This window comes from Phoca vitulina, unplaced genomic scaffold (assembly GCF_004348235.1).
Source record: "Phoca vitulina isolate PV1807 unplaced genomic scaffold, GSC_HSeal_1.0 scaffold2, whole genome shotgun sequence".
NCBI lineage: Eukaryota > Metazoa > Chordata > Mammalia > Carnivora > Phocidae > Phoca > Phoca vitulina.
This window is the reverse complement of record NW_022589705.1, coordinates 16,049,179-16,063,274: the sequence shown is the minus strand read 5'-3', so window position 1 is coordinate 16,063,274 and position 14,096 is coordinate 16,049,179. Positions and strand designations below refer to the sequence as shown.

The 14,096-nt window shown below is 34.5% G+C and overlaps 1 protein-coding gene across 6 annotated transcripts in view; it reads right to left on the bottom strand.

Moving 5' to 3' along the window:
* COL11A1 (collagen type XI alpha 1 chain) overlaps positions 1-14,096 on the bottom strand; it is a 201,881-nt gene that overhangs the window by 65,552 nt on the left and 122,233 nt on the right. For all 6 annotated transcript variants that reach the window (XM_032422477.1, XM_032422458.1, XM_032422466.1 and 3 more), the window contains 5 exons: positions 10,464-10,517; positions 5,863-5,916; positions 2,837-2,944; positions 2,351-2,440; positions 2,040-2,093 (listed from right to left, as the gene is read on the bottom strand). In XM_032422477.1, the coding sequence (XP_032278368.1) occupies positions 2,040-2,093; positions 2,351-2,440; positions 2,837-2,944; positions 5,863-5,916; positions 10,464-10,517 (360 nt within the window). The remainder of the gene's footprint in view (positions 1-2,039; positions 2,094-2,350; positions 2,441-2,836; positions 2,945-5,862; positions 5,917-10,463; positions 10,518-14,096) is intronic.

Genomic DNA, 14,096 nt, shown 5'->3' with positions numbered 1-14,096 from the left:
TGAAGCCAACTAAATAAATATTAGATTTTCATATCATACGTAAAATGCAATTCTACATTTGGTCAGATAATTGTTGATTACCATTCTGTTAAAGTATATCTCCTGTATATACTATGCACCCTACAAATACACAGATATTAACTATTCCAAACACCTGGGATAGCATTATTTGATTGGGCCCTAAAGAATAACTTCAATGTAATCCTTATCGTCATGACTCAGGTTTCACAGATATAATAATTTGATCTTAAAATATATATACATATTCCTAAAATAAAATCACTTTAGATCCTGAAGATCCGATTAAATGAATTGCATTGTGCTGAATAATTTGAAGATTCTATGCTCAAATAAAAACTTCTGTTGTATTCAGCTGTTGTTTCTGCTAGTGCTACCAGCACTAACTTATGAGGATATTATTAAATGTTCTACATAATTTTATGCATATAGAAGGTCAAATATATTACTGAAATGCTTATTTTTCCTTTTAAAAAATCTTTACCGTGTGTCCATACCTACCTTAATCATTATAACATGACATTTATGTGATCTGCAGATTAAATATGTTAATCAATCTGCCAAAGGTTATAATGCCATGTTCTCAGTATTAGTTATGCTATATACACTTAATTCCAATATCAGGCTTTCTGATAATTCAAATAGGTAGATTTGGAAGGATTACTGTGTGTCAGCACTGCGCCTTGATGTACTAAAATAACACAGAAACTCACAGTCTACTGAGAGAGACAACCGATTATATTCCAATGTAATTTCTAAAATACAAACCGTAACAAAGAGCACTAAAGGTGAAAAAATTTCACCAATAAATGAAATGGAGGCAAACTGTCCAGAGATGACTTTATAGAGATTTAACATTTCAGCCTCATCTTTTTGGGTGAGTAGAATTTTTGTCAAGTAGAGAAAGGGAAAACGGGGTTTCCTGGAAAAGGGGAAAAGTAAATTGTATTCTCTCTGCAAAGTATAGAAGATCGTGGCAGTTTGAGAAGCAAGAAGTTCAGTGCATGAAATTGGGTAGAACTAGAGGGAGTCAACAAGGCAAATAAAACAGGCTATGGTGAATGGGACCAAGCTGTGAAGATGACTCATTGGTCATTATAAGGAGTGTGTTTCTGAAGGCAGCGTGGGACCATGAGCTGCAGAAAAGTAGAGGGAGGGCATAGTTAAAGATGTACACCTGTAATTCTCAAACCAGTGGGCAAAACTGAAGAGGCTAAGTAAATGGAGTCAGGGACATGAGTTAAGACACTACTGAGCAAGGAGAGACAGGAGAGTCTGAACAAAGGTGGGAGCAGTGGTGATCAAGAAAGGGGGACAAATTAAAGAAACATTTTGGGGGGACTAATATGATGTCAACATTTTGTATAAGGAAGTTGAAAGAGGATTTAAAGCCACTTTCAGGTTTTCGGCTTGGTGAAATAAGATGGAGAATAAGATGAGGCCACTAAAGTTGGCAGTTTGGCTGTTATTGGTAACCTTTCGGAGTACAGGTGAGAACAAAGGTAAACTCGTGGGCACAAATGAAGGCTGTATGCAACTGCTTTCAGAGGGATTGATCTATATCTCAAAAAAGGAAAAGGTGAAGTAAAAATCTGATATTTGCTCATTTGCCCATTATTTCATAAGGTTACATTAACTAAATAAAGCAATCTGGATATAACACATACATGAATGCTTTTCCGGCTTAGGAGAGTTTTGTAAAAGCATTGACAAAATTCAAGTCTCATCAAGTACTCACAATAAGAAAAATTATGATTTATTTCTGTGGGTATTTAAGAAGCAAACTAGCTCCTTTTACCTCCTGACAGCAGCGGTGGAGTAAATATTTCCAGTCATCTAAACTCCTCTGTTTCTGCACTCATTAGTGCATGCAATTAGTAGAAACCAGACATTGACTGATTTGATTGACGTGTGTTTATTTTCTCTCCTACACACCGTGGGATCACAGCATGAGAGTAATGAAAGAAGAGCTATAATTTGCAACCACGGGTAGCATGGCTATTTATTATAATCATACTTACAACTGGACCCGGTGGGCCCTGGGGACCTTCCCCTCCTTTCAGTCCAGGTGCACCCTGGGAAATGAGAATAAAAACAATGAAAATGAATCAATGTGACTTGAATATAAATAGGAGATGTATGACTGATAAAACGAAAAAGGTAAGAAGTGTTTTAGACACAAATATACATTTCTATATATATTATGATAATCAATGCTTATGCTTATGCATCTCCCCTTAATTACTTATGAGTCTCTATTTAGTTAACTCCTAAGAAAAATGCTTCTGATAAGCAATCTCATTTACATGCTTTATCTATATGCTGATTATACCTGAGCTCCAGGAAGACCTCTTTCACCTGGGAAACCACGTAGTCCTGCTGGCCCGTCCTTCCCTGAGATACCTTGAGGACCTGGGTCACCCTAAAGAACATAATACACATCAATCATAGAGAGTAATTTCTACATGTTTCTATACGCAAAGCTGTTATTGTCTCTAACCTGTAAGTAAAACCTAAATGTCATTCAATAATGAGAATATTGTGTGGAATGCCATATACATTAAAATGAACTGACCGCTACCTATATTTAAAAACTGCGTATAAATGGATGGCTTTATGGTCAATGGAGCTAACTGGTCTTATGTTATCATTCAGTCACACCTTGAAGAACAATAAGCTGAATATTTTACCGGTGTATCTTTCTGATCCATTTAAATACTGTGCTAACATGTAGAGACTCTATGGACAAATGACGAGAAGCTACAGTGAAAAGTAAATGGATGCTTTCAGCCAAGAAGTTTCCTCGAGCGTGTCATACCTTTGCACCTTCTTTTCCTGCAGCACCGGGAAGACCTTGCTCACCAGGAGGTCCCGGAGGGCCAGGATGTCCTCGTTCACCTATCGGACCAGTCTCGCCAGTTGGTCCCTAAAATGGATCAGCAAAACCTCATTAGATTGCTCTTTTACTTTTGGTAAGGATAACATAATTCCCAAAGAAGTAGTACTCCCTTTCACAGAAGGTTATCATTCTCATTTATTTCCATGCTGTCCTACAAAACAGAAAAGCAGCATATCTGGGAGGAGTCTGAAAAGAATAAGTGTCATCCTTGGTTAAGACCTGACTTAGGTAAATTCAAAGAGCTATTTTCTTTGTTCAATGCCAAAAGTGCTTCAGAGTGAGGCCAAAGTATTGTTAAAAACTGCGGTTTTTAACTAGTTTCATCCCATTCCCTCTTTTTATATAAGATGTCAAATGTGGTTAGGAGTAAAAGAGGCCTTGGTACCACATTGGTAGCTACTCAATGAATCACTGCTTGATAATAAGCCTCGGTCCCCTGGAACCCCAACAACCAAAGCAGATCTCCTTGGAATTTCCAAGACTGGAGACCTCTCTATAGTTAATCTATATGCATTTGACAAAGTCTAGGGAATGTAGCAGGGAGATCCTGCAGGCCTCGAGTTTGGGCTGGCAGTTCCTCCCGGCCAAAGGCTGTAACAAATAGCCCGCTGCCTTAAATTGCTACAAATGCCAAAGTGAAAAATGTCGGGTCATTTATGTGTCCCCTGAGTGGTGCTGTTCTGTGGTGCTAAAGTTTAATGAGCTTTCAAGTGTAAATAGAGAATGGTGGCCAGTTGCTCTCTATCTCCACTTAGAATAAAGCAAAATGAAGGATTTAAGTTAAAGACATATAAAGGGAAAGTTTCCAGATGCTAAAGTTGTTAAACAGTGGAATGTGTTGTTGAAGTTGCTTATGCATCATCATTCCCTGTTATTTCTCTAAAAATGCAACAGATTCTTAGCCTCTGGTCTTGCATAAAGAACGTAGCTGCCTCATATTTCAGTGTAAATTTCTAGGTTTAAATTCTTTTAATTATATGTTGCTGAAAGTCCCCAATTAAGGTACAAACATTCCCCCAAAAAGGAATTTTTCTTGAATATCTGATCACTGGAATTTCAGTAGTAAACAAGGTAAAATTGATCTAATTTAATGGCTCTATCACCATTGAGACAAAAATGAGCAAGGATTCACATGACTACAAAAAAAGGAGTGAATATCAAATATCACAATCAATATTGTTCCTATTAAATCTATTTTCCTATTAAACTTCTTTTGTCCGAACATGAAAATTAGGTTACTGAAATCAGGAATTGGATTTTCTCTCTTAAAAGAACCAATAAAGAAAACTAACTCAATGGAAACGCATCCTCAGTAAAACACCTGATACTTTAACAACAACAACAAAGATCTCAGAAGCCAGATGTCTACATTAGGCAGAGATGAATTTTCAAAAGGGGTAAAGTCCTCAAATATTCAGTTAAGTCCCTTGAATAACATTCTAGTTGGACTTTAATGCCATTTCTATTCATGGATATTGAATGTAATAGGAATCATTCTTTAAGTTATATTTTTTCACAGAAAATTGCCATGAAGTTGCTTGAGATGAAAAAAATAAGGGTAGCTAATTATTGAGGGAGTATTTTTTTAATCAAAACAGGTAAGCCGTTAGGAATTTTTCAGCATGGAGGCACCTGGGTGGCTGAGTCGGTTAAGCAACCGACTCTAGATTTTGGCTCATGTCCTGATTTCGGGGTCATGAGATCTAGCCCCGCATGGGGCTCCATGCTCAGCGCAGAGTCTGCTTGAGATTCTCTCTCTCCCTCTCCCTCTCCCTATGCCCCTACCCTCACTCGCATGCACGTTCTCCCTCTAAATAAATACATAAAATCTTAAAAAAAAGCGTTCTTCAGCACACACACACAAAAAATATGCCAAAAAAAAATCATGCATACTACATTTTTCTTTTATAAAAGAGTAAACAGCATTTCCCTTGGTTCAGGATTCATCTCTGGAATTAAATGATTAACCACTCCAAGAATTCATTTTTGCCTTTGTCACACATATTCCTCGAAAGAAGATGCAGCTTTTTGTTTCTCTGCTTATATGTGTGTTTAGATGTGCACGTTTGTGTGTTTGTGTTTGTGGGTGTATTTGAGTTACAAAGTCTTAAGAACCAATTATAGTCTGAGAAGAAACTATTTAAAGCAATTAAATAATTAAAACACTTATTCAACTGCTCCTGCTCTTTTGCTATGATTTGTTATTAGCAGGGGTAAAATTCCAGCTGACTAAACTAAATTTGTTCTTTCCATTCAATGCCACTTTTCCAGAATAAATATTTTCTATTCTCACAAATTATTCTATAATTTAGTATACTGCATCCATTTTTGAGACTCTTTCTGCCACCTATGTTGAAAAAGCTATCTGTCTTTGTCATTATTTAGACATATTCAAAGGTTACAAACTAATATTTTATCATTGATGGAAATCATTTTTATAAAGACAAAAATCTTAAGAAACATGCAATATACTATAAATATTACAATTTAAGGAAAAAATCTGTGTTCAAAGCTTTATATTATATTTCTAATATATTATACATCTAAATCTAATTTATACTCAGAAATCTGAAGTTATTTTGTAATTTGAAATTCGAGGAAAAGATGAGGGTCAACTTTTCTAATAAAGCATTTTGGTGGTTTTCGCAGATAGTACTGTGGTCAGGCTTTCACGTTAACTTCATTGTGAATTTTCTGACTTAATTTTCATTATTTGTTTTATTCTCATTTATTTATGCAGCCAACTGAAAAATCTCTTCAGCTAAGTAATAGTTTGCTGCAGTTTATTTGAGTTAGGTCAGTTGCATTTATTTAAATGTGATGTAAAATCTAAAATACATCACTTTGAATCATAATAAAATGGGCAGATTTTATACAGCATAGAAAAGATGAAAATATAAACAGGAAAATAAATTTTATTAGAGAAATAAAGTAAAAGGACATACCTGTGGTCCAACGACACCCCCTGGCCCAGGGGGGCCAGTCTTGCCTTGAAATCCCTAAGGAAAGAAAGCATAATCTGTGAAAGCTATTCATGACAAAAGCATAAATTAAAATTTGGTAATATAACTCACATTAAAACAAAGTCACTTTTTGGCTAAAAATACTTATTTTTAAAATTTATTTTATTTTATTGTTTTTCTTTCTTTATTTTGGGGGGTGAGCAGAGGAAGAGGGAGAGAGAGAGAGAAGCCCAAGCATGAGCTGAGCATAGAGCCAGACATAGGGCCCAATCTCACAACCCTGAGATCAGGACCTGAGCCAAAATCAAGTCAGATGCTTAACTGACTGAGCCACCCAGGCACCCCTAAAAATACTTATTTTTAAATGCTTAAATATGAGTTATTATATTCCAGTTTTCTTTAAAATTCTAAATTTACCATCCTCACTATTTCACATTATAGTCCAATGATTACTTTCAATAAACTTAAAAAAGAAAAGAAGATAATGGGATGAAGATGGAGGGAAAACGTATTCTGAGCCCATTCTACCTGGTCGAACAATAGCGAGAATTTTAACATAGCAATGTTTATGGATAAAATAAATGATGATTTAGACATTCTTGAAACAGTCCACTGGTTCTATATACAGAGATAAATCTATGGGCTGTGATATGAATGCATTTTCCTTTCCTGCATTCCAACATAAAACGAGAACAGAATCAAAACAAAATAAAAACAAAAATAAAACAGGATGTAGAGTACATTTATAAAAAGAACACTGTGCATGATTAGTAATCATTTCAGCATTTTATCAGTATTCTTTCTTAAAATCCCCCAAAATACAGTTACAAATGTACCTTGTAAATAATGCAGCCATTAAGATAAAATCTGGGAGATGTAAGCAGCAGGTAGTCACTAAACAAAGCTTTGAGCGTATATTTTGGTGTCTATATTTCTCTAGACTCGTGGGTTATTCATTCCATATGACTGTTTTATGATTGGCAAATTTCTTTCTCATGTAAGTTAACTTCCATTTAACAGTTGGAGAAGTAGCTTCAAAATACGGGGAGAAAAACCTTCAGAACTGAATTAAAGCAAATAGCGTTTGCAAAAGTATTCACAGCAACATGAGACTGGAAATAATAAGATTGAAAAGCAAAGGGCAGACACTGTAGTCCTGGGTTTGTATCGCAACCTTCCAGATAACTGATGAAATTATTTATAATAACAAAATTTTATAAGTAGAAAAAAAGGAAAAGAACCTGTAATTGTAATAACTTTAATTGACATTTCAGGGAAAGAAAACAGATTCTTTCTATTTTTAATTTTTTTAATTTTTTTACATTTTTTAATTTTATTATGTTATGTTAATCGCCATACATTACATCATTAGTCCCTGATGTAGTGTTCCATGATTCATTGCCTGCGCACAACACCCAGTGCTCCATGCAGTACGTGCCCTCTTTAATACCCATCACGAGGCTAACCCATCCCCCCATCCTCCTCCCTTCTAGAACCCTCAGTTTGTTTCTCAGAGTCCATAGTCTCTCATGGTTCGTCTCCCCCTCCGATTTCCCCCCCTTCATTGATTCCTTTTATTTTTTTAAATCCATTAATTCTTAAGATCAGCAGGGTTTGTCCTGAGATACCACTTTTAATAGCAAAACAGGGGCTCCTGGGTGGCTCAGTCAGCTAAGCATCTGCCTTTGGCTCAGGTCATGATTCGGGGTCTTGGGATCGAGTCCCACATTGGGCTCCCTGCTCAGCCAGAAGCCTGCTTCTCCCTCTCCCTCTACCTGACACTCCCCTGCTTGTTCTCTCTTTCTGTCAAATAAATAAAATAAATACATACATACATACATACATACATAAAATCTTTAAAAAAATCTTAAAAAAATACCAAAACAAATTAATACAAGGGAAATATATCATGGAATATGTTTTACATTCTAGCCATGCTGATTTTCTAACCTTTCTCTGAATAGCCATACTCCACATAGTTTCAAAGTCTATTCCCTCTGTCTGGATTACCCTTCTCCCAATTTCTGATCACTAAGTTTGACATGAAGATATAAATGCAATACTGAACTTGAAAAAAAAATTTAAAGTCTTACAAGATTTTTTTTTCTCAGTAACTGCGAGAGCAAGAACAACACACAAGAAATGACTGTAATAAAAATTAATGAAAATCAACTGATTAAAAATCAATGCTTAATTAGGAAATTCTGTGAAAAATGTGGAAAGAGAAACCTTGGGTGCTATCGCATTTGAGTAGGTGACTGATTTGGGAGGAGCTGGAGGACAGCCTGTTTTTATGTCTGCTCCTTAATACATTCAGAGTATTTGCAAATATCCAATAAATGTGACACAAATAAACCATGTACAAGAAAATTTTATAGTTCACAATGGAGTGTGTTTGTTCAGTATTGTCATATAATAAGACTATACTTGCCATTTAATTTGAGAATAACAAGTTAAATTATGTTTTTCAAAGTCCCTGAAAACGGAGATCACTTTGCTACGCCAGGTCTGCTCTAAGACCCAATAAAAATGTTAACTCCTACTTTGATAATCTGTTGGAGACTAAGTTAATTTTAGGATGACTGTAGGATTTGGCAGGTGTGTTCCCGAGACAAATTTGGGTTGTTTCAGTATAACAGAAATTATTTCAAATTATTGCCAGTGGCTTTAAAAAGCTTTGAATTGTAAAACATCAGAATGAAACTGCAATTCAAGGCTTTCTCACTGGGGACAAATCTCAAATACAACAAAAGAATTCCTCCGTGAAAATAAGGTGACACACATAGAGCAACATGGCCACTCTAGATTCTGACTCTTTCTTGTACAAGGCAATCCTGTGAATCCCGGTCAGCACAGAACAAGGTGAGAAAAAAAGGTTCCTAACTCTGGGATGATTCACTCTTGCTCTTAAAAGTGAATTTGAAATCAGGAATACAGTCTTCCAGAAATAATTCTAGACTTTGTCTATGAGAAACTACTAGAGGAGAATATCCATCTTAGAATCACTTAGTTAATATGCTGTTTTAATATGCTTTGTTTAAATTGAAATGTTATATATAATAATATAGTTCCTCTGGTAGAAGCAGAAGGTCTTGATTAAACTGGAGACAAAAGGGATTTTACAGTGCCTATTCTCTAGGTATCCCTTTTCCAAAAGACAGTTTGAAAATATTCCAGAGTTACTCCCACAAAGCTATGCAATGACTTAGTTAAAAATGATTGACTGCAAGATTTGGAGAGTAGGTTTGCAAATCTGAGTATGGATTCTCTGTTAAAGAGTTTATTTTATGCTCCTCATGCAGATGTAATTCCCGGGAGGAAACCCAAACAATTTTACTCTTTGGTCTCACTAAATCATATTTGATTCTGCTTTTGAAATCCAAGACTTTGAAGTTTACAATCTGACTAAAATGAAGAAGTTGTTACCCTAAACATCGTCGCTTGGTGAGCAAAACAGGAATTGAGCTGCTGCTGATAGATTGTTTATCCTATACGCAAAAAAATCATCCTGTTTTCAGATTTGTTGCTGTGTGTGCACTATAGTGCAACTCCAAATATGTCTTCATGCTGGCTGCATGCCCTAAAATGACTTTGAACCACACCGTCAAAGCTAGTCTGTGTTGTGATTTCCTTAAGAAATCTGGATAAAATTAATCAACGGTGAGATCCAAGAATTGAGTCCAAGGAAAGGTGCTAAGCTATGATAACTTCTGATTAGACTAACATCTCCCTGGAAAAGCCAGACACATGGTTTGGTAACAGTGGCAGAATAAGTAAATAAGCCCGCCGGGATTTTTAAACCATACTTCAGGTGCCAGTTTCCCCCTTGCCCAAATCATTGTTATTCACATAAATTGTTCAGACAATTTATTTAATGTTATAGTCCTCATAATTTTAAAATAAAATTCAGTTACATTTTTCATTTACATTTTCCTACTTGAGGCGAGAGGATGCATTTGACATTGTTTCAACCCAGTTATAGACTTATGGTTCCAACATCAGAAAATATTTCATCCCTTTGTTCTGGATAGAAGAATGTATTCAATGCATGGCTTAGTATAATGTGTTTCCTTTAGAGCGTGGACATGTGATAGGGTCGGATGGAATATATCTTTAAACAAATACTTCTGTAGAAGGGTCAATGTTGACAACCTTGTAGAAGTGTCGAAAAGATAATGGGGTCTTCTCCATCATCCCTAAAGCGCCATTCTTGACAATAAGGATGGTCAAATCAAGTAACACCACATATCCTCAAGTATATTCATTTGTGGTGGGATACAAATTTGGGTCTATTTATGTAATTTAATATATATGAGTATGGATTCTCAGTTAAAGAGTTTATTTTATGCTCCTCATGCAGATGTAATTCCCGGGAGGAAACCCAAACAATTTTACTCTTTGGTCTCACTAAATCATATTTGATATATATATCAAATATATATATTTTAATAAAAGTTCCAATGGAATTAGTTTCTCCATTGTCCATAGCCAAATAAAGGAGCTATTAATAATAAAGTAACTTCCTGTGAAATGATGAGGTACTAGAGATGGAAAATTTCAATCAAAAGAGTGGGGTCACTTACAGTCTCTCCACGTTGTCCAGGGTGTCCTGGTAGGCCATCCTTCCCAGGTGGACCCTGAAATCACAAATATTAAATACCACATGTCATAAATATTTCTTGAAATTTTTTATACTTTAAATATAATCTGTTGGACAATTTTCTCATAATATTTTCATTAGGTATCATATTTTGATGTCATGTTGATTTTATATACAGTAGTATGTGTATATATCTCTCTAGGATAATTCTATCTGTAATTGTGACCAAGAGAAAATTCTCTTACTCCATTATGAACATTTTACATCTAAATGATTTCATTAGCATCTATTTTTTAAAAACCTATTCATACAGATCTGTATTTTTAATTTTACAAGAAGGTTTAGTTCTTCGGTACTTGACAAATGAGTATTTTCCCCCCTTTTTGGTGTTCTGTTCCTAACTCAATTTCCTGTGCAGCAAGATTTGGATAGCAGAAAGATAGTGTCCTCTAGTGGTGGTCTGAGCTTCTAACGGGTAAGAACTTATAAACAAGGGCACTTTGTCTCTCAATTGCTTCAAGTAAAGGCAACAAGGTAAGGCGCTATGCTCAATTTTCAAAGTCATCAGGGCCAAATTTTCCCAGTCGGTTTTCTTAAATATCCTCTTGGACACATAATGTTTGTTAAGCACTGGACAGCAACTCTGCTATGTTATCACTTTCTCTAAAGGATGCTGTCTGTGTCATGACTGAAGAAATAAATGAAGCAATTAACTAAGTACTTAAAGTAAACAATTCTGTGCAGTTCCTGTGTTTTAGATACTTAGTAGAAATGGATTGCTTCTTTAGTCTGCATTATGGATTATTCACCCTACTCAGAAACCATTAAGTATTGGGGTCAGATTTTAAAACAGGTTTAAACAGGTATAGGCCGAAATATTCTCACCCTCCGGATTCAAATGAAGAGAAATGATTATTTTAATAATATTTTTAATGATAACAGATATACCTCTCACACTATGTTGATCATTTAACTAAGTTTATTTATCTTAAAAATACATTATTTACAAAAATCTCTTTTCAAATATCAATTATTTTTATACTGAGTTAGAAGAAAAGGCTTTGTTTCAAAAGATTATTTTCACTGACAGCTTTGTTCTTCTGGAGTAAGACTTTTTTGACGTTGGCTCCAACAGCTCAGGAGAAAGGCTTTCTGAGAGTGTCCAGTCCCAGCTCTGCTCCCTGATCTCATCTCATCCCTGGCTGCCATGTGAATTAACAGCTCTAATTAATGACGGTTCTTATGACATTTCACAAGATTATTGCTTGCTCAGTGATTTGCTCATGGTTCCCAGGATCACCTCAGTGATTCTAGAGTCATCCTCTGAAAAGACCAAAACTGGAATGTTTTTAACCAAGGCCCCAAAACATTTCTTCTTTCATAACCATCTATTACATATTTTTATGTATTAGGCATCAGGTGTACAGTAATATAAGAGTTAGCTCTGCCCTCAGTTTAAAGGTGAAGCACAGAAATAAGTAGTTAATTGATAGTAGATTCCATGTAAGTTCAGTAATTCAAAATAGTAAATAAAAACAAATTCTGTAGTTTGTTAGTATTTTGATACATATAGGAATAAATGTACTGTCAACTGGGGGCAGGAGTAAAAGTTTTAACTAAAAACACAGAGAGTGGCAGCTAAAGGATAGTAAACATGAATGAGGTTTTTTTTCCCCACCATACTAAAACGCCTCTCAAATGAAGTGTTTTGCCATCAGCATAAACCATTTGCATGTTTTCTAACAAATCTGTAAATATATATTTCAATATCTCATTATATTTGCTGATTTGAGAAGCATAGATTACACTTTGATTGCAGAATATTATAACCCTTTAAAATGGTGGTCCTAGATCAAAATGACATCACCTTGGTATGAATGCAACATGATTTTTAAAGACTTTCCTACATATTGTGAGGGAACAGTGTTAATAGACTACATAAAGAATTCATATCATCATCATTTTTCTTGATTTAAGTATATATTTCAAATATTAAGTGATTAATTCTAAATAATTATAATGGCCCCACCCTACCATCCAATAAGATAAAGCAGAATAATTACCAAATAATTTCACAGCATTAATTTTAAAATAATTGTATTGGTCAAAATAGACTGCCCCTTTGATGTTGTTGAAGGATAGTGGCAACAAATTTATTGAAATTACAGTGTGCAAGGTGATCTGTGAAAAGACACTTACAAATAAATGTTAAGGAAATGTTTTCACTTCCCATTGACTGAATTTTTATTTTTCCTCTTCTATAAACAGAATGTATCTCATAAGACTTGTGTTATAAATCTTAATCACCTCAAGTTAAAATTCTTCTTACATGGGGTAACTATATCCTGACATTGGCAAGAGATTAACAGACTCTAAACATGAACATTCCAAGCACTCAATACATAATCCATTTGTGTATGTGTATCTGTGTGAATTTACATATAAGCACACACACACACACGAACATACACATATACACATTTTCTGATTACAATGAAGATAAGCCAATTAATTTGTAGGAAAATGAGCGTGGCTCTATCCCTCCACCTGAATTTCTTCTTTCCATATGAAAGAGATGAAGGCATTTCCGTCCTAAATGTTATAAAACTGTATACCAGAGAAATAATAGGTACTTTTATTTCATGTTCTAATGTTTCACTTGTGACAGTAACAGAGTATAAAAATCATTTTGTTTAGCAGTGAAAGCAGTGTTCCTTAACAGTGTCATGTCTCTCCAACTAGACTGCATGCTTCTCAAGTGTAAGCATTTATTATACTTCTAATACTTCTTAGAGACAAAATGCATGCATGATTAATGGCTCAAAACTTGTTGAAAGATACATGGAGAATGGATTGAAAAAGTCTGAGTAAAAATGGGTCAAATGGTTTTCTTTGACAATAAAATTACATTACATGAAGGAAACAACTCTTAGCAATATATACAATATGTACAAATATAAATGGTATGATAATGTGGAAGTTATACATATCACTGCTTTTTATGTTGCTAAACAATGATCTATGCACATGGCTTCAAAATACTTATGAAAAACGTCTTATGTATACAATCATTTCTGGAACTGTGTTTTCACTTCTCTACATGTGAAAACTTTGCAAGACAAATATTACATTTGGAAAGAAACTGAGATAGTGGGTAAACAACATTATATGCAGATAGTATCGATGTCATCCTATATTTAATACTAGTTATTTGCATTAAGCTTTTAAAAATACTATAATACAGATAACAGTCCTTTTTTTCATATGTTTGCAGTAATAAAGCAAAACTGTTAGTGTTGAAATAATATTTTCAACACAGTGTCTAAAAATTGTTGTCAAAAGAGATTGCTTCAACATTTAATACATACTGTCAGTATTTCATGATAAATAATTCATTTTTTTAAAGATGTGAGCTAAAGTCACATTTGAAAGTTATCAGTGAAATTGAGAGTTATCCAATTCAATAACAATTGGATACACATATGCATTATAAATTATTTATAAATTATTTTCAACAGGGTTAAAAGTATAACATAATCAGATGCAACATTTTATTTAAATTTTAACATCTTAGTGCAGAATTTTCTGACTTGTTTCTTTAAGCAAGATTGTTATT